This window comes from Poecilia reticulata, linkage group LG1, assembly GCF_000633615.1.
Source record: "Poecilia reticulata strain Guanapo linkage group LG1, Guppy_female_1.0+MT, whole genome shotgun sequence".
NCBI lineage: Eukaryota > Metazoa > Chordata > Actinopteri > Cyprinodontiformes > Poeciliidae > Poecilia > Poecilia reticulata.
In genome coordinates, this window is record NC_024331.1 from 21,333,063 (window position 1) to 21,354,561 (window position 21,499).

The 21,499-nt window shown below is 36.7% G+C and overlaps 1 protein-coding gene across 10 annotated transcripts in view; it reads left to right on the top strand.

Annotated features, from left to right (window-relative positions):
• Window positions 1–21,279, top strand: part of camk2d2 (calcium/calmodulin-dependent protein kinase (CaM kinase) II delta 2) — a 46,026-nt gene extending 24,747 nt beyond the window's left edge. The window contains exons 6-22 of one of the 10 annotated variants that reach the window (XM_008417215.2): window positions 642–714; window positions 3,028–3,130; window positions 4,129–4,212; window positions 4,451–4,545; window positions 6,326–6,448; window positions 6,554–6,637; window positions 6,884–6,926; window positions 8,871–8,908; window positions 12,842–12,901; window positions 14,093–14,137; window positions 15,128–15,176; window positions 15,538–15,636; window positions 16,092–16,112; window positions 16,519–16,594; window positions 16,696–16,790; window positions 18,378–18,606; window positions 20,241–21,279. In XM_008417215.2, the coding sequence (XP_008415437.1) occupies window positions 642–714; window positions 3,028–3,130; window positions 4,129–4,212; window positions 4,451–4,545; window positions 6,326–6,448; window positions 6,554–6,637; window positions 6,884–6,926; window positions 8,871–8,908; window positions 12,842–12,901; window positions 14,093–14,137; window positions 15,128–15,176; window positions 15,538–15,636; window positions 16,092–16,112; window positions 16,519–16,594; window positions 16,696–16,790; window positions 18,378–18,606; window positions 20,241–20,244 (1,321 nt within the window). In that variant the 3' untranslated portion in view covers window positions 20,245–21,279. Of the gene's footprint in view, window positions 1–641; window positions 715–3,027; window positions 3,131–4,128; window positions 4,213–4,450; window positions 4,546–6,325; window positions 6,449–6,553; window positions 6,638–6,883; window positions 6,927–8,867; window positions 8,909–12,841; window positions 12,902–14,092; window positions 14,138–15,127; window positions 15,177–15,537; window positions 15,637–16,091; window positions 16,113–16,518; window positions 16,595–16,695; window positions 16,791–18,377; window positions 18,607–20,240 lie in introns of all 10 variants that reach the window. The other 9 variants (XM_008417209.2, XM_008417223.2, XM_008417230.2 and 6 more) reach the window with 9 other exon arrangements.
• The last annotated feature ends 220 nt before the right edge of the window (window positions 21,280–21,499 follow it).

A 21,499-nucleotide genomic window follows, 5' to 3' on the forward strand; every position in this document is an offset into this window, starting at 1 on the left:
CACACACACACACACACACACACACACACACACACACACACACACACACACACACACACACACACACACACACACGCGCGCGCATACACACATGCTTTCCAACAGACACACTCTGCTGAGCATAGCAATCATAATGCATCTTTGTCTGCTACAGTAGAGAATATTGTGTGTGTATGAAGCCGTATTTGTGTGTTCACATATGGCCGTCTCAGAGGTATGGTACAGCTGCCTTCTCTCTGAGGCATCTTTGAGTTATTTATACAAATGATTAATGACACAAAGCCTGCAGTATTAATCATGACCAACCTAGCTTATAGTGCCAGCTCTGTGCTGGAAGATGGCCTCCCCAGAGAAATGCACAGAAAGAGTGTGCTTGTGTTTTGTCTTAGCTTTCTTGCCATACAGGTCATGTGGCTTTGGCCTTATAATGTGGTTTCATAGACTGAATGTGATGTGCCAGGTCTTCTTGTCATTTGACCTGTCTTCAATCAGGTAAACTGTATGAGGAAAAAGCAGTTTTATGAAATTATCTTTTCACTCTCCACTCTTCATCACTTTCCCTCCTCTTGTAACTCCCTACCTCCATCTCTCTCTGTGGTTTATCCCTACATTCACAATTCTTTTCATCTCTCTTTCCTCAGCCACTGCATACAGCAGATCCTGGAGAGTGTCCATCACTGCCATGTTAATGGGATTGTTCACAGGGATTTGAAGGTTTGTATGACCAAAGACATTGCTGCAAACTCAGACAATATGAAGCAGGGGACAAGATTTAGAAAGTCCTGTATTTTTGCTAGACATGCATCATTTTGGGCTCTATTTCCAATTTGATGGTTTTTCTAAAGCTTTAAACTCGCTGCTATTGTTTTAGCCAATTGCTGTGCCTCCTTAAGAACTACAAGGCATGACCTTTTGAAAGCATCATTCAGGATACTTTCTTCCCGAACCTCCCTAGCTAAGTAGATTAGGGGTTGCACAACATGTTGCTTGTAATATATTTGACAATTAAAGTTTTTTTTATGGCAAAGAGGTGGTGAGGTGACCAAGTCATTGAGAAATTGCATCCAGGTTGTTTCTGTGCCAAAACAGGAGATGTTGGCCAGAAGTCACTTGTCCAGTAAAATCTTGTTGCCGAGGTGGAAATAATAACTTTTTTAGTAGCTGGATGCTGGAGTAGTCATCATTTGTTCTCTGCTTGCTATGAACCCTAGGCAGAAAGTCAGTGACACTTTTTAATATTTTGTTCACTCATCGCAAGTCATGTTACCACACCATTCACCTTTATAATCACATATAGCAAGGTTTCCTAATATCATTCATCCCTTAAGCAAATCATTATTAACATATCATAACAGATGTTGGGAACAGAGCAGTGGCTGTAAAATATATATTTGATTTATCTGGTTCAGTTTTAATCAGTCTAGTTATTTTATATTTTAGACCTCAGATGATAAAAGGCAATATAGACTAATTGAAAAACTGAAAATAAGCTATTTTGTTTAGCTGAGACAGCAAACCTTGAAGCATATGGTTGTGGATTTTGCACAAAATGAGTAAAAGTTCATACCTTGTCATAGTCTCTCTTTTTTGTTCTGAGTACCTAAAATACCTCCACCTATGTTTGGGGCTTCCTCAAAATTTTGTAACCAAGTGTTGTTCAGCTAAAGACATCTTTGGTAGCCAGGCCTGTCAATCCAACAGGGTAACAACTCCAGAACATCCTTTTGCACTTCAAAATAAGAGTCTCAAACCAGTGGTCTATGCCACAGGATTTGATTACACATTTATTTCTTACATCTGTTTCCCTGGAGAGCTTCTTCACTTGCCAGCATTGTCTTCCCCAAAATGTGTTGTTATAAGAATGACCCTGCTGTGCTTAGACATTTTTAAGTTTCAGGTGGTCCAATCACCAGTCAGGGTCAATCAAGCTTACATTTGAAAGTTTGTGCTTTTCCATTTGCTACCATTTCTTCCTCTTGTTCCTAATGCCAAGGTCAAGAATTGTCTTCTTGCTGAAAACTGATATTCTCTTGAGCATTGTCATTGGATTTTTTTTCCTAATGATTGTCTGCAACTGTGTTGCACAGTATTGATGGGAACAGAAGTAATCAAGGATCAGCATAATTAAAAGTAGGATGTGATGACAATTAGATCTAGGGGGAAAGAAAACTCAAAAGTTATTAACACTTGTAAGATTTTAAATTTGTTGAATTTGTTGGGAAAGATGTCCTTTGCTGAAATGGTGAAGCTTACACGTGCCTCATAATATCAAGATTTCCTTCACTGTCATGTAAGTCTGTGTGTTGATGTGAGTGTCTGTGCCCGGTGAGCTGTATGTCTGCCATAAACCGCCAGCTTTGCAGGCTGTCTGTGTTTGGAGTCTGTAAATGTTAACAAATGCATTATTCATTAGAGCACACTGTCTCACTACCTTAGGTTAGCAAAGACCTTTCTGCTCCACTGTATGTGTGCAAGGGTGTGTTTTTGAGAAAATGCGTGTGTGCGCACGCATACTGTGGGCTCATAAAAATCTTTGATTCTACTAAACTGTGCCAGTCTCCAACGTGTTTGTAGTTATATATATATATATATGTGGCTGAGTCATGTTTTTACGCCTCTTGTTACCCCACTCCTTCCCCTGTATCTCTTTCCTCGCTGTGGGCTTTGCTCCCACTCATGGATTTTATCAGTATATTTGTGGCATTATAGAAAGAACACTCGTTCTTCACCAAGCCTCTCTTTCTTAATCCATGAGGCTCAGGAGACAAGTCCATAGTCCCAGCACACAAAATGTCCGTAGTCACCTTGAGAGTCAGTCCTGTGCACGTTTTGTGTCTCTGTCATCTGTGTGACAGAAAGGGAGTTGCCTCAGACACTGATTTAAGAGCAGTTTAGTGTCACTAAGACCTAATAGCTTTGATTAGGTGTTGGTTTGGCTAATCTGATTTTAGATCTGTGTCTGTGGGCAGCATGATCCCTGAGCGTCTGACCTCTCACCTCTAACCTGTTTGACTCCGCCCCCCCCAGCCTGAGAACCTTCTGTTGGCCAGTAAGCTGAAGGGGGCGGCGGTCAAGTTGGCTGACTTTGGGCTGGCTATCGAGGTACAGGGGGACCAACAGGCATGGTTTGGTGAGTATCCATTCATCTGTTTCTCCACTTTTAGTTGAGGCATATATTGTTAATCATTTTTTCTTTACTTTAATAGTTCACAAAACTCCCCAAGTTACTAACAAGCCAGACTCTGAAACAGGATAAGGGTTTAAGTTCATGGGAAACAACTCAGTGTCAGATAAAGATAGAGGTGTGGACATGAGACAAGGATTTGGTCTCGAGTTCATTTTACAACTCACAAAACCAAATCTTGTGATTTGTCCTGGACTTGTGCTCCAAAGACTCAAGACTTGATCAAGACTCAAAGCCAGAGACTGGTTTCACAAACATTTTTTATCTCCTGTCATCAGGAGCAAAAGTGATGCTGCATGTAAGCCACAGACTACAGCTCTGACAAAGATATGCATATTCTGCTGTGAAAGGGGGCATTTAGTTTATTACCCAGTGAAATTTGCAGAATATGAGCTAATAATTGGTAATAGTTGGCAACTGTAGCTGTGTTAAAATGAATTTTATCAAACTGAAGTGAGCTGAGTGATAAATGCTTCCCTGTCATTCTGTATCATTACAAAAAAGAACTTGCACCGAATCTTATTTAATTGCTGCGAAATTAGTCTCTTTGCAAAAGTTAATTAAAACAAAAGCATTTCCTGCAATATGCATTTCTTATTCGCTCACTCTGTCATGGCACTAGATGTATTTTAAAATGGGTTCTGGGGAAGTCTAAATTCAGAGCCTGTTGTCCCTTGTGTAAGAACACATCCAACCTCAGTTTCCCAAGATTCCAAACCCACTTCACCAAATGAGCCGTGCTGCATATTCAATTCAGTGTCATCCAGCTAAAACAACACAGCAGCCAAAGTAAGCTTTCCACAGCAGATGTGTTTCATCACAGTCCAGTTCAACACAATGTGAATAAACAAATCATTCTCATGAAGCTTTCCAAAGCAAATACGAATTATACTTAATATATCACCCCTTCTGCATCTCCCCCTCTCTACTTTTAAACTCTGCAGGTTTTGCCGGCACCCCTGGGTACTTATCCCCAGAGGTCCTGAGGAAAGACCCTTATGGGAAACCAGTTGATATGTGGGCCTGTGGTAAACAAGTTTCAGATGTTTTCACTGTTACATGTTGAATACAGTTGAGGATTTAGCTAAATCATTGCCAGTGGCTTTCTGTTGTAATGCAGCTCTACAGCTTCATATTTTTTCCAGATGTTGTTGCAGTGTAAATTGTGTTTGTATAATTTTTTGAATCAATACTGACTGCTATGTCTGCAGGCATCCTGTTGCCTTTTTGTTTATTTATATTTATTTACAAGTGATCTCTTTTTAGGTGTGATTTTGTACATCCTCCTTGTGGGTTACCCTCCTTTTTGGGATGAAGATCAACATCGCCTCTACCAACAAATCAAGGCAGGGGCCTATGATGTGAGTGTCCACAAATATATATATACCTTACATGAAAATACAACGTAAACACCAATTATTTGTAGACATTTCTTTGGACATACTGATGTTCTCATCATACACATTCGAGATTCAAAAAAGGTTTTTGCAAGTTAAAACAATATTTGAGAGGTAATGTCACACAGGTAAGATTAAAATGACTTTGCTGCAATATTCAGAACCTCAAAGCAAATAAACACTATGTTTACAGATGACAGAACATCTTAAAAAAAATTTGTATGTATCATGCATAATATCATCATCATCAAAAAAAAACAACAAAAATAAAAAAACATTTGTGCCTGTTTTGTAAATTGTTTATCAGATTTATGTTCTTGGCAGTCACATGTCCTATATCACACATTGCCAGATTCACCATCAGACAACTCCCATTCATCTTCTATTTCTGTTTTTGCTGTTAGCAAGTAATAAAACCTGAAAATATTACAGAAATGCAGCACATTAAAACTACATTGCAGTTCTTATTAAAAGTATACTGAGAATGAGCCTCTACTGGGGTGAAATCCAGATATTTGTCAAATCAAAATGTCTTCTGATAAAATATCCACCAAATAAAATCTACTCTGTTACTTTAGTCAGGGAGAGAGGTTAAAAATATCAGTGTCTCGGAGGTTATCGTCAAGCTCCCTCCCACACTTTGCCTTTCTTTCGAAGCTTTCCGAAAGGTAACATTATCCAAGGTGAACTGATTTGCAGGACTGATCATGTGGGCACAGCTCCACGTTAGCTTTTAGTTTTACTTGCTAAATCTTGAGCCAGGCTGCAAGACGGTTCGGTTGTTAGCCCTGTTGCCTTTCAGCAAGGAGGTTCTGGGTTCAAGTAGAACCAGGGCTTTTCTTAATTTTCTTGCTGAGCATACGGGGTTCTCTCCAGGTCCTTCTGCTTTAACAGATGAAAAATAGCCTTTTTACTAACTCTGTTGCATTTACAGAAAGTTAATTATTGTTCATTGTCCCTATGTCTACACCCTTCAAGTTCCTGAGATAAAAACACTCATATAAGATCAAAGTCACAAAGAAACATTACTCATTAACATACGCAACAAAGGCAACATATTTCTTCTTTTGATGATCTACAAGTTCTGTTTTTCTTTTTTACTGGGTTAGTTTACCAGACAGAACGTAGGAATAGGAATTGATTATACTAAACAGCTGCATGCTGCCTCTGAGCTTGTGATTGATAGCTCAAACAGTGGGTGGTACTTCTCATGAAGTGTGATTACAAATCTTTCCCGCTCACAGGAATGACATAGTTGGAGGAATTTACTGTCATTTCTGACAGATGCTTTAAAGAAAATGAAGTGCGGTGGCCCAGAAATGACCCTTGGTTTACTCAGGAACTGAGATGGATGAATTTAGGTATTTCCAACACTCAGAGAGTGTTGGAAATCCCAGCTCTCACTGAGTTGTTGATTTTAGTTGTTGTAATTCTTTAGAAAAAAAGAATTACAATCTGAATATCTTATCTAAATAAGATAAAATATATTATTCAGATCAAAGCTTTAAAATGTAAAAACGTTGATAGTTTGCTATTGGTGCATGTTCATTGTGGTTTTTGTATATAAACAGATCATTGTGTTTATATACAGTACTGGTACCAGATCGTCACATAAAGCGACTTAGTCAAAGAAACAAGTTCTCCATCTCATCTAGATCTTTCTATGGTTTCAAAAGTGTCAAAAATAAATAATTTTTTGTGTTTGATACAAGAGCTTTGAACACTCCTGTGTTTATATTTGCAGTTTCCATCCCCAGAGTGGGACACTGTAACTCCAGAGGCCAAAGATCTCATTAACAAGATGCTAACTATCAACCCCAGTAAGCGCATCACCGCTGCAGAGGCTCTCAAACACCCCTGGATCTGCGTATGTTTCAAGAAAACATAGATGAATAATTATACAGACCTTGATTCAGTTTTGTTATTGTCCGTACCCTTTTCTAACTCTATACGTTCTCCCTCCTCCTTGCAGCAACGGTCCACCGTAGCCTCCATGATGCACAGGCAGGAGACTGTGGAGTGCCTGAAGAAATTTAATGCAAGGAGGAAACTCAAGGTGATACTGCAGTCAAACAATTGGTGATGTTTCTATTTGTGCTGGGTAATTCATCTGCCCATTCCTCCCCAGCCTCTCCCAAGATATCTCACAGTAACCTCAGAATGATGATGTGTCTCCAAATCCCTAATGCCGCACTGCTGCTGAGCATTTCTCTTCTTGCTGAAACCTCCTAATCAATCTTCCTTCCTATCTTCTTTTTTGACCATTGCCATTTCCTCCTTCTGTCCTCTTCTATAACTGCAGGGAGCAATCTTGACCACTTTGCTGGTCACAAGAAACTTCTCAGGTATGTTTTTCTCAGCCTGGTGCCCCATGACTGGTTTCTGAATTGTATCTTGGACATTAAACATATTGGCTGGTTGTTAGAGAAAGTTGGCCTTTTACACTGATGGTGGGAATTTTTCTATAAAAACTGCATTTGGTATTGATTGACTTCAATGCATGCTGGAGTTGGAATTTAATATGTTTCAGTATGGAGCAAGGATGATTTTTAGAGCAAATGGGCCAGTGGTAAACAGATTCATCTCACTTTATCTCTCCAGCTGTTGCTCAGTCACTCTTCTGCTTTTTCATATTCTCTCTTGCATGTATTTCTTTTGACCCGTCACTAATATTCTGGGTTTTGTTGGCCCACTTTCACTTTCCACTTTTTACAGTAAATTGCATCAACACATTTGTGTCTCTCTTTATATTCACAATTTTCCTCCCTTTTTCAATTTTTATTTCCGTTTCTGTGTTTGGATTGTGGTATCCATTTGAGGTAAGATGTTTGGGATGATGAGGAAATGTGTGGGGATGGATCCAACCAATTTATTTATTTTATTTTTTTATCTTAAGGCTCTCCTTCTGTCCTAACAGCCTGTGAAGCATGCAAGGAGACAATTTCTTTCTTTCTTTTTTTTTTTTTTTGCATTTCTTCTTTTAACAAAACCAGTATTGCACCATGAAAATTTAAAAAGAGGTACTTTACAAAGAATAGTGTATGGCATGCATTTTAAAATGCTAGTAATAGTTAAGAACAAAGTATAAACAAAATAATATTTAAAGCAGAGAGATGGTAATGAATAGAAATGCACCTGTCAGAGACTTGTTGCCAGTTTATGATCATTAGCTTTGTAAATATCTGACCTGCTGATACAGATTTTTAAATAAGTCTGATTCCTCTTAGATGGCTATAATTCATATAAAAAAAACACTAAAATATTTTTTAGTGTTCCTGCAGTGGGTGTGTACTGATTTGTAGTGTTTTAGTAATAGTTTAGAACAAACAACATTTGACTATGAAGTTGACATTTTTAGCTGATAGCGACTAGCATTATTTGAAAGATTAGCACCATTAACATAACTAGCTAAAGAGATAAGTACCTATTTTCTCTTCAAAATGTGAACTCTTACCATAACTCAGATATCCCCAAATAGCTAAAATTGGCATGTTCCTTAACAGAGAGAAGTTGAGGAGCTGAAAAGAATAAAACAGAAATTTGATGAATGTTGCAAAAGTATGCTAACTGCTAAAGCTCTGTTTGGTTCTATATGTTAATTTGATAGAAGTCCAGTTTCAAGAAGCTTCTTTACATTTCCCCAAAGGTTAAAAAGAATGCACTTAAAATCGCAAAGCAGCTAAATGACCAGCACTCTCAAAAGTTTAGTTCTCCATAGCAGACTGTTGTGCTTCCAATAGTTTTTCTTTATAATATGTACTTCTTCAGTATTGCTGTCACTGCAATCTGATTACCCTTTGAAATTATGTGGTATCTAAATGGAAAAATACAGGATTTTTTTCCCCGCTTTACAATAAGCCAGTCACCAGTCAGGGTCTATCAAGCTCATTTGTCTAATTCCTATTTCCAGCCAATGTCTTGGTGCATCTATAGTGATAAACTTTTGGGGTTCTGGTGCATGTGTATGTCACTTTAAGAATGTAAGTCTTTTACCGATATGTTAATTCATCTTTTCACCTGAACTATATTCACTCAGCTACAACCTTCCCTGCAGTCCCTTATTTATGAATGAATCTCTAGTAGGATAACTGCCTTGCATAAGTGATAATGGTATAAGAACCATTTGTAGTATAACTTTATAGTTCTTGCACTTGTATTTGCACATGTAAATTAAAGCTAAGCACTGATGGTCAAATATGCCTGCTGCATGTTAGTGAGGCCTCAGGCACAGGACTATGTTTATGAATCCTCATTCTGAACTTTTCTTTCTTTCTTGGCACATGCAGCAGCCAAAAGTTTGCTCAACAAAAAACCAGACGGCGTTAAGGTGAGTTGAAGAGGCCTGCGGCCCTTTTCCTTCCCTTTGCATTGTTTTGAATGGAATGTTGAATTGTGCCTGGGCCTTATGGTGTTAATTATGCATTATGCACTTGATTACAAAACTATGGGACAGTCAGTATAAGCTATGAAAAATGCTTGTTTTTAAGGCTGGTTGTAGAGCCCATACAGTATTTAAGTTTAGTCCACTTAATTGTCTATTTATTTTCTCCTATGTATGTTTCCTAAATTTACTATGTTGCATGTGTTTGGTAGTCCTTATAATACAAAGTATAGCACCTCTAGTGGTCTGTTGGTTTATTTTTTATTCAACATCAGACATGGTAATATATTTGCTGACATCATTGCAAGCTTTATTAGTTTCTTAAGAGACTCCAGCTAATAATTCTGTCTGTATTTTTATTATTCAAATAGCTGTTCATTTTAGATTGGAGTTCTCTGTTTATGCTTTGAAGCTGGGTCACTGTTTGGCACTTCAGTTGTCATCACACTACTTCTTAATATGTGTACTGATTAATCTAAAGCCACTTTTTTTGTCTAAAAATCATTAAATGAAGCTCATTTTGGGATATATAATATTCTACATCACATCTGGTGTCGGTTTTAGTAATGTGTCCTTGTTAAATGAATTTGGAGCTGGATGAAGGGCGCAAAATCTACAATGGGTTACTGTCTTGCATATTTAGTTATTGAGCATCGCCGGGTGAAAGTTGAAAAGTCTGTGCACATTTTAAGTGTTTAACAGTTTACAGTATGAGCTGAATTAATCTGAAAATAGCATAGGCTGAGCTGGTTTGCTGCTGGAGCTACTTCAAATGTTTGGCATTCTGAGATTACCAAATCTTTATGGTTCCACACAGAACATGTGCATAGCATAGCATGAGATCAAATGATTTTAATTATCAGGTCATTGCTGCCACATCTGCATTATATCTATATAAACAATACTGTGTATTGTATGTTTTGAATCTCTATGTTGGCTATTATGCCACTGATTTCTTTGTTCATAAAAAATCATGGTGCCCTTGCTGATCTGGAGATCAAATTACAAATGCTACAGTATTAAGTGTAAGTGTTGGGACCATTTTACTTTAAAAGGACATATGCTCTTCATTCTACAGGACAGACACACAGTAGTGCGATGGAGTATTAACACATAAAGGTTATTACGGTACAACATTTCTCCCCAGGATGTCTTAAGTTTTTTTTTTCTTTAAGGGCAAAATCCACCTTCACACTAATTGTAAGAGGAAATTATGCCTGCACCTGTATTGTAGTCTGGAAAATATTAAAAACACACCAAACGTAAAAAAAGAAAATCTTCAGCAAAGTTTTGTTTCCCAGATGAAGAGTTGATTCTCCCCTCTTTTTGAATATGTTCAGAATACATACTAACATTCCCTTGCGAGGTGTGTTGTTAAAGCTGGTAAAAAGGGTAAAAATATCTCATTTCAATAATAATGTTTCCAAAGAGGAAAAAAAAAATCTGGTTACATTGTGTGATTCTTGGTGCTTACAGCTTTAGCTGAACAACATAAAACACATTATGCGCCACCAGAACGTGCAGAAGTAATGTTTGAGAAAATGCTAAATACAATCTATATTTCAGTTATGTAGATTGTATTTATTTAATCTAGCCAACATTAGATTAAATAATGTAAGGTTTTATTTTGTGTATGACCAGGATGGTCTTTTACATGTGGCAATTTTAGCTATTTGTAAATTAAACTTTTCGATTAATGTCTGAAACACAATTTTAATTAGGTTAATACTCTGCCATTTTGACACTTTGTATTTCAGATATTTACCTGTACAGATGTGTTTCTGTATTTGGTAGTCATTATCCTGTGATCTGATGCAACTTGACAAATGGCTGACATTTCATATGAATATGAAAAATATGAAAATATTCTTTTTCCATTGAAATCCATCCATATTTCTCTAAATGTCAGACATTGCATATCTTTCTAAAAACCCATTTGTTTGACCTCAAGTTTATATGTGGTGGGATACACTCTTGGAAGATCATCATCTGACGTCCCCAGGAAATTTGCAAATAACTTGTCTTTCAGCTGTAGAAAGGCAGCTTGAGGTTCTTTGGAACTGTTTTTATTCCCAAACAAATATACAGGAATAAATGCTTCATTGGAAATCCTGAAATCCATCCTTCTTTGGGAAAACATTAGTGATGAACGCTTGATTTTTGCAGACCAATTCTACAGTTCTCAGTACTCAAGTTCATTTTGCCCAGCAAAACATGCTTGAAATGTAGTTGTTTTTTTCTTTGCATTTCTTTGGCATTTTATTCAGATTTTATTCATAAAATAAAATAATATTAGCCCTGTAGTATGTTTTTATTCATTTGATGTGATGTTTCCATATTTTAGGAAATGTTAAATATCAATATTGAATATCCTCCAAAATATTTCCTGACACATCAATTTTTAGACATGAAAGTTCATTTCAACTGTATGTTGGTCAAAAACGTCTACAGTATTGAATCTACCACAAGTCAGTATGCTGTATTCTGAAGAAAAGACAAAAATAGATCTCCTCAACACCCAGATGTTTATGAGAAAATTCTGCAAGTACTCATGTTTTTTATTTTATTTTACTTTTTACATGAAATGGCTAAGGGCTTAAGGAGAATTGAGTCATTATTATCACCCAGTAGTTGTCATCCATTGTCCTTTTCATTGACTATTATCAAGCAGTTGTGTCTGTGGAATGATGACAGACTAAAATTTACCACCTAAAATGTACTTCTTTTCCCTCGCACATATTTGACTCCAATCTAAAACCTTTCTCCGAGTTTAAATATCTGGAGTGGGCTAAAGATCCACATTTAACATGTGTATAACATTGTATTGATGGTTATGTTTAACTGGGCAGCTTGAAGAAGATATTTTTTTTTTATTTAAATTTGTGCAGTACTTAGAAAAAAAACTAAAAATGAAAGCATATGTTTTTCAGTGACGGACTTTTATAAAACATTTTAGTTCATTGTTAATATGATTGCGAAATGTTAAATTTTCCTTAATGAAGCATGGGTGAGATAAGAAGTGGTAAACTTATTATTTTTTTCTTAGTTATATATGCAAGTTTTCTGTTTTGTCCTACTTGTTGCTTTTTTTAAAATGAATTAATGAATTAATAAATACTAAATACGATAGAGTGAGAATAAATCAACTTGTTTTTTGGCCTTTCACAATCCCAGATTTACAAAGAAAGTTCTTAGATTGCAACACAATTTGTTTTAGCAGTACTCCCATACCAGTCAGTTTAGCTGACTTATTTTACTGTTAACATCTGATGTGTAATTTTACTCTATTTGACCCACTCCTCCTTTCCAATACTCTATTAGGTGCTGTGCTCTATTTTCCTTGAAAATCAGAACTTGTATCTTGGAATCATGTCCTACCCAGATTACAGTGTTCATTTTAAAGCATAAAAAACCTTTGGGATTTACTAACTACTGTGCTTAATGATCATTTCTAATCACTATAAGGGAAATAGAAAGCTATGTTTGCAGATTTTACACATCCACTCGTGGCAACAGGTTCACGGAGTGCAGCACATTAAACTCATGGAATCTTCATTATTGTCATTTTGCAGGGCTGCAGGTTTAGTCAAAGCAAAATCTTATCCATGCCAGTGGTTGGTTGTCAGACATCTCAAAACATGAGAATACAACCTTGCTAGGTTGTTTTTGTTGAGCTGTGTATCTGACCGCCTAACATGATGAAAACATGATGAAGTCATGAATTTAAGGTATAGTCTGTATGATTAATGTAACAGTAGGGTGTGACATGTTTTGGGGTAGAGGAGCTGGGTTTGTCTCTTCAAAATGGCTGGAAGATATGGTGTGCTAGTTCAAAAAGTGCGTACATGTGTCATGTCCCCTCTACACTACCCCCTGCAGGTCAACAACAAAGCCAACACAGTGACCAGTCCTAAAGACACTGGCCCTGCCTCTGCACTGGTATATACACTCATCAGTCTCATCAACATCCACACCTTTTTTTATATTTATTTATTTATTTTTTTTTTTACTAAAAGGTGTAAAGCTCATTCTGCAGATTGGAGGAGGTACAGGTTCACAATCTATGTTGCTTGATCTCTACACAGCTCGACTAGATTAAAATTCTTAACGGGGCAGAAATATTGACAAATTCAAGGGTAGTAAATATGAGATGAAACAGCAGTCATGCCAAGTAGCCAGTTTCTCCTGAATTATAAAGTATGCTAAATAATTTGAGTGGACAGCATGTCCAGAATCTCTGACACAACAAGCCATGAAAGGTGAAAGCTGTTCACATTGACATATTTTTCACTTATATTGATTGGCAGAGCATGCATGTTGTGTATAGACCTTATTTGGTCTGAAACTGAGATGTGTTTTAGCAATAATCCATTAGACATACCGTCCTAAATTTCTAATTAGGGCGACCTTTACCTCAAGTCTCCAGCCAATCCCTCTTCTCCGTGTCCCCACATTATTCCCTCATTCCGTTCTCCAGCTAACTTCCATGTCTCTTTACTCCTACCAGTTGTGCATATACAACTAGAATCCACATCTGCATTACTGAGGATTTGTTCCTGACATAGTTTGCCTGTGCATGGCTGTGAGGAGTATGATGGATATTTGCTCCTTGGCCGTCTGTTTAGTGGCTTTTGCGTAGTGTCTGCTTATAAGCTTTCTGTGTCTGGCCATGTGACCAGCGCTTTGCATGACGTGAAAGATTTTCTCTTCCCTCATTCGTTGACGGTTTGATTACGCATGTACATGAGGCACATGACATTGGTCTTTTTTTTTCTTTCTCTCTATCCTCCTGTCTGTCTTCATTATCAAGCACACACAGAACACACTCGCACAACTACAGTAAAAGCTGCTGATGTATCTGGGTGAGTGATTAGAGGGACTGAAGGGGTCATCAGGATCTATTCTGCAGAAGCCCAGACATCTGATTACTCCTGCCAGACACAAAAAAGACAATGATGTCATAGGCAGGCAGACAGACAGACATACATACAGTGATGCTTAACACAGGCCATAGTTTTAAATTTCAAAAATATACACAAAAAATATACACAAAAACATTTTCCTGGACAATGTCTGTGCCATTTATTGTTACCCGTTTGCTCATACTCTTCATTCTCTTGTTCTCCTTAGGAGCCACAGACAACTGTGATCCACAACCCTGTAGATGGAAATAAGGTACAACAAGAAAATCTCAATGTCCATCAATATACAAAAACAGCTGAATTTAAACCCTAACCAATTTATTTTATTTTTTTTGGCTAATCCAATTCACGGTCAAAAAATAAGGACCTATCCAGTCCTAAGTTGATTTAATACACCAGAGCTGGGAAAGGTCTTTGGCTCAGTTTACTGGGTTGGGGTTTCTAAAATTTGGATAAAGTGGCAAATGTTTAACAGATGCTTCTGTAAGCTGCAGCTCCAGAGCCTCACTCAACTTTTCAGACCCCATCCTCTTGCATGGGCAAGTCTAGAAATGTTTCATGGGGAAACACAGACGGTAAAGGGATGTAACACATAAATGACTTATCACAGAGTAATAATTAAATGGCAAGAATTTTGTGAGTTATATCTGCTATATTATATCTACAGTGATTGTATTTTGCTAACAAAAACTGGATTAGACAAAACATTCAGCCAGTTATTTTTTTTCCCCATTAGTCTCCATTGGATTCCAAATTACTACAATGGTGAATTTTAATTGTCATAATTTAACACTAGATAAGCAATAAAAAAATTTCAACCAGCCACATTTACTTAATAAAGCGACAGTGAAAGGCTTTAATTGTATTCAGTACTGCTTACTTATAAATAGGAATTCCTCCAGAATATTCCACAGTAATATGGTATTTTTACTTACTAAAGAAATTCAAATTAATTTAAGCAAAAATAAAATGAAAGTTATAACAAAGGTTCAATTTGATTGAGTCTTTGTGTAGCTCAAACTGGTGATATGTGAAAATTGATGAGGGGTCTTTTATTTATTTTTCTAACCCAACAAGCCCATGCTTTGACCTAACTTCAGTCCCAGACAGAATGAACCCAACATTTGGGTTAAAAAAAAAACAATCCAGCAGTTACAAATTTTATTTATTTTTTTGCCTTCTTCTTTACCAAAGGCACTCTGACCTACTCGGTTAGAAAAAAATATATCTTTTTTTTCTTCAGGAATCCATTGAAAGTGCCAACACCACCATTGAGGATGAAGATGTAAAAGGTAGGAGAGGCTCTCGCCACACACCAGTTATTACAGTCGCTGCTCAGACTAATCAATCCTCAGTTGGGGTTTCTGATTGTGTTGCCACACAGTTAGCGGAAAGGTAACAAATGCAATTGGGTATTTGGAAAGAGGAAATGTTGTTCTTTTAAAAATTGCATGCATCTCTTTTTAACATTTATGTTTTTAGTATAATTTAACCCCTCCGCCCCCCTCACCTTTTTTTCTTCTTTCTCGTCATTTTATCTCCTCTGTAAATTCCTTTCCTGATCAAACATGTTTGTCTTCGTCATACCCACCACTCAAACACACAAACACTGGACACAAAATTGCACTCTCATCACTCATGCAATCTTGTCAGCCCTCCGTTTGGGCAGCTTAGTGAGCGGGGTCTTGAGTTCAAAGAGTCGCTCCTCACAGATGTCTGACTCGGGACAGACTCCCACCTCCTCAGTTCAGAGTAAGTCCCCTCTGCAAAAGGGGAGATGCCCTGTTTCATTTATCTTTGTAGGATCATGACCTCTCTGTTTGAAGTGTCTCAGATCCTGTGACCATTTCAAGTTTCATAGTCTGTAGTTTTGCATAAATAAATATATAAGTACTTCTCATACCCCATCACTTTAAATAAGATCCTCTTGTTGCTCCTAAATATTTGCTCCTTGAATCCAGTTTAATGAAATCACTTCTTTATTCTGTTCTTTTGTTCTTAATTTAAAACTCTGCCTTGTACTTCATGTTTTTCCTTCATTTAACTTTAGTCCCGTGTACATTGCTCACTTAATTATGCACTCATACATTAAGTATTGTTGTTCATGTGTGAAGGAAATGAAGCTTGAGGACTAACCTACATGCACTTTTTGTTGTAACATGTCTCTTTTGTTGCACAATTTAAGTAATTTTTTCAATATCCCCCAGCCTGCACCAATAACAATAAAGGTAATTGTTAATATTACTTAGTTACAGCTAGTTTTGTAGTAATTACATTGCATCTGAGCATTGGTTTGTATGTCTATTTTGAGCTTTGTTGGGTGAAAGAAATCCCGTCATCCTGCATTTTTTTCCCCTGCCTGATGTCACTATTAGTCATGGGAGGCTTTCTTCTTTTCTATCTTCAGATTTAAAACATAAATTATTATAAATAATATAAATACTGAAACATTTTAGGACTTTTTTTGAGCCTTCCATTTCTAATACCTGTTTTGAAATCTTGCAAACGTGTAGACTAGAACTCATTTAATGCTATTCGATGCCAAATTGTCTATCTGCACTAAGACATTACTTGCTTAAAAAAGTTACTTGATTGCCATTTTTTTTAACATTTCTTTCTTTTTTCTTGTTATAGCTCGTAAACAGGAAATTATAAAAGTTACTGAGCAGCTGATTGAGTCTATAAATAATGGAGACTTTGAAGCTTATGCGTAAGTTCACATTTTGCATATGCACAGTAATATTTAACCGTTCGTAATCAGCTGCCTCCTCCGATTTCTGATGACGGACTCCCTTTTTTTTTACACAACAGGAAGATTTGTGATCCTGGTTTGACGTCCTTCGAGCCTGAGGCCCTGGGTAATCTGGTGGAAGGACACGACTTCCATCGCTTCTACTTTGAGAATGGTGTGTTCAAGGCAAATAAGAAAAAAAAAAAAAAAAAACATTGGCTGTAATTATTAAAATTTTTCTACAGAACACAAATTGGTGGCTTCTACTACAAATTAAAGGTAATTTGTAAAAGTTGCAATGTTTTTCTTTGTCACCAGTGACATCCACTGCAGTACAGAACACCACGTTTCTACATCTAACATGAACAATGGAGAAAAATTAGAAGTCAGTTTTGTTTCCATCAAATTATTGGACTTCTGCCGATGGTCATTGGGTTTTCAGACAAAGAGATAAATTACTGTGGTGGCTTACATTAGTGAGATGTAAGCTATTGCACAAGTTCTCGTAACAAATTCCAATGTGGAGAGCTTTCTTTGTTTGTAATTGGGATGGAACTGAAAAAAATTACACACTCAAAGCACTTGTTTGAATTAGTCTTGTAAACATAACAGAAATAGAAAGAAACAAAAAGTACCAAAAGATGACAAGAAGCCTGTAAACAAAAATTAAAGAGAAGTTGGATTTTCTTTTTACTTTTTCACTCTTGTAAATATTCTCAACCCTAAAACAACAGCTTTCCTTTTTTAGTGTTTCTTTTCTGGTCACTTAAGTGTATACCTAATGTAAACTGTGTACAATGGTACATATTAGTGAAAGCAATGGGATCGTGCAGTAAATACATCCCAATGTTCTTAGAACTCATAACGTTTTTAAGGAAGCCAGTGTAAACTGAAACATGAGGTTGTTCTGTTTGACTTTATTTTTTATCTTGCTCCCAAACCTTTAGCCTCTATACGCATACACTCAGATTTTTGCTGCATTTTAATTAAATTAAGATCATAAAAAAGTAAGTGCATAATGCTTAGGGAGATTTCTTTTGAAGCGCAAACCGTGCTAAAAATTCACTGCCAGTGTCCTGCTTCACGCTTTTAAAGAAAGTAATTCAGGTTAGCTGTAAATAGGTTCCTCGATTGCCCAGTTTTGCTGCTCAAACTGGAGCAGCATGAAGGAGCTACTGATAGTTTTTGCAAAAGCAAGCAGATTACCTAAAAATAGCCAAGCAACTAACACTTATAATACATCTTTCCATTTTACTTTAAATTAATAGTTAAGGTGGTTCCACTACAAAATGTGCAGGAGAGGATGCAACTGACAAAAGTATAAATTCCGGATGTTTGTATGGCATCAGTTGGGTGTTCAATATCAATATTTAGTCTGATCAGTTTGCTGTTTGTGTTTGCTCCCACTCTGCAAGGGCATGAACTAACCTTGGAGCAAAAAACTCACTCATGAATAATGACTGCCGTAAATGGCAGAATGTTCTCAGCCCGGGTAAAAATAGTTCAGATAAACCAGATATGTCCCAGAAACCTCAATCACTTGGCAAGCCCCTGTTTGTCCGCTCTCCAGCATCAACATATGGAGACTTGGGTTCCTCACGCACTACTAGCTTGTACTACAAGGAAGAAACAGTGTATTGCTTTTGGTGTAATTCAAATTGGTTTTAGATCATTATAATGGATTACCTGTAAGTGACGGGGGGAAAAGTGGATTTCCACATTACTTACTCACCGGGTTTTCTTTGTAATCTCTCATTCACAGCGCTGTCTAAAGGAAATAAGCCGGTGCACACTATCCTCCTGAACCCACACGTGCATCTCATTGGGGAAAACGCTGCATGCATTGCTTATATCCGGCTGACCCAGTACATGGACGGGAGTGGCATGCCGCGCACCATGCAGTCCGAAGAGACCCGTGTGTGGCAACGTCGTGATGGAAAGTGGCAGAACATTCACTTCCATCGCTCAGGCTCACCCAGCATCCCCTCTCAGTAAGAGGCCATAAGAAATCGATAAGCAAGATTCTTGCTTTGGCTAAAGGCACACATACCAATTCAAAGAATACAATTCATGCAATAAATGATCATCCTAATTCATCCTAAAAAGGGTGGATGTATGTATAAACAGTGTATATTTTAGCCAATATTTCATTTTAGAAATGTGTTAGGGTTCCTTAGGAAACTTTTTCATTGGTTTGCACTTAGTTCATAATGAATAAAGATTTAACTGAGCCACTAAAATTATCTTCCGCATTCCTAGGGTACGTAGGACTTTAAGTCAGATGCTCTGTATAGTTTCCCCAACCTGTACAGAGCATAGAGTGGTGCAGAGTCGCCTCTTTGCCTCGTGTTGCTGTACACTGAACTCTGCTGGCTAAAGGAAGGCTAAGCATATTTCCCTCGCAAATTGGAAAGACACATTCAAATGCAATTCGAGTTGCAAAATAATTGCTAAATTTAGTCGGGGTTGTTTTATTGAAGTTTGGATGTAATCAGACATATAATAATAATAATAAATGAATACATGTAACAATATTAACATGCATGTTATATTAATCAGCAGTCAGAATAGTTGTTGCTATTCTGTTTATGCTTAAAAGATGTTAGATATTGTATTTTGTTTTTAAAAATTTCTAATAATATAATGACACCATGCAACTATTAGTTTTACTAAAGGTTATCATATCTTGAAAATGTCATTTTGGTCCAATTTTTCTCAGAGAAACCTTTGATTTTGCATTGAAGGACACAAAAGGCCAACATGATCACTTCCACTGTCAGTTGTGTTAGCAGCACCAATTGTAAAACTCTAAATGCCTTAAAGTCATGACTTTTAGCAATGTTGCATGAAGCATTCAAAAAACATGATATGACTTGACAGAAGTATGGAAATGGGAGCATATTTATATAACCCTGTCATTTAAAAAAAGAAAAAAAACTGTAAGGAAAAAATGACAGTAATAATTATGTAATTTTATATAGGGTGATGCCTCTGCTCTATGACTAAGAGTCATAATTTATCTTCTACATCTTTGTTGGCGCCCTTATTGAATTTTGAGCTTAGGTTTAATGGAATAAATCTGTCACTTTCCTGTTTGGAAATCCAACTTTTGATATGTTCTTCATGTAAATACAGTGCCTATAGATGAAAACATTGTTGTTTTTCTGTTTCTGTGTCTTTATGAAAGAACACAGCAAACTGAAAAAGTAAAAATTATTGGACCTTTTGATTCGTGGCATCAAGTGGGTCTGAGGCCACTCCTGATTTACCAATATGTGAAGATATTTATTGGGTTCAATAACTGCCTAATGAAGTTGCCAATAAAATTTAGATTTTGTGTTGAATTTGGATAAAATCCATGATACATTAGTTTTGTAATGTATCAAGGTATAACCTTTGGTATGCCAAAGGTTATACCAAACCTTTGGTATAAATGTTTGGTATAACCTTTATACCAAACTTTATCCCTAAAATGGCTGTGCAGCTGTCAACTGATCAATATTATTTATGTCTCCGCACTTGATGGCTGTATTTATAAATCTACACCATATTTTCAGTGTAGTTATTGTGGAACAGTGAATGATTTATGCTCTTTAAGTCCTATATTTTTTGTCTTTTCTTACAGTTAATGGAATATCAGTGTGTGAAAAAAAAAATCTAGTGGAGCAGTCAACTAGCCAACCCTCCTGACAGCTCTTTAGACCTTTGACCCTTCCATAAGGACGTGACGTCGCACAGGATACAAGCATTATTACATTTTACTGTTATGGTATTTTCTGAACAGACAATATCCAAACCCACCACTGGGTGGCAGCACACTGTATTTGGACATTATGAAAAACATATTGAGAACATTTTGTTTTTCCTTTTTGGTTTGTTTTTTAAACGTTTTTGGTATGCATTTTAAATATGAAACGAGATGTTTAAAAATTCCTCTACTGTAACCTCTCCTGAAGATTAGTTCTGTATTTTTACGTGTATTTCTGTGTGTGCAACTCGAAAACCATTTGGGAGATCAGAATGTTCAAAAATTGAGCTTGCTTTAGTTCTGGTGATGTATATACAACGTGATTGTTGATGAAAAGAAAACAAACAAAAACAAACACCAAATCTGCTACTCTTGCTATCAGAAGACTTGAGAATTTCTGTAAAATCAAGTTTATGAGCTACATTTCTGTTTGCTATGAGCTGTCATACTGTTTAAATTGTCAGATTTCAATCTATAGTACTAATTTAAATGTAAAGAAAAGCAGAGTAGCTTACACTTTGCATTGAGATATGTTTGCCTTTATATCAGTAAAATAAGAAATAAGAGAATGTAGCATATATGTAACATATGAAAATCCGAGATTTATTGTGTAGTGCATGGAGGGGGTGGGGGGTGTTACCATGAGTAAGATCATATGAAACTAAAAATATCTGCTGTTTTAATTTGTCAGTCACTGACTTGTTTGCATTTGTTATTGTTGTGCATCAGTCCTGTCCCAAACTGTTTCTAATGTCCTCCAGTGTCACGAAAGTGTTGTAAAATAATAATAATAATAATTTAAAAAAAACATCTTATCTAAACCTCATGTTGAACAGGAGGGAAATAAAACGTTGGCTGCCGAAGTACCCCTTACATTTTGTATAAAAAAAAAAAAAATTAACGGAAACAAACACAAGATAATTTTTCACAGTTTGTACTTGTATCGTGTGCCTGTGTGTCGGCTTTCTGTTGTCATTCTGCTGTCATACCTGCGTGTTGCTTAGCCAGCTGCAGAGAGAGGATTCGTATGATAAAGACACAGAAAAGGCCCTGGCATCTAACTTCAGTCGCATCAAGTGACGACCTGATGACACTGGAGGGAAAATGTGGGGTGAATAGTCGGACGGCCTTGGAAG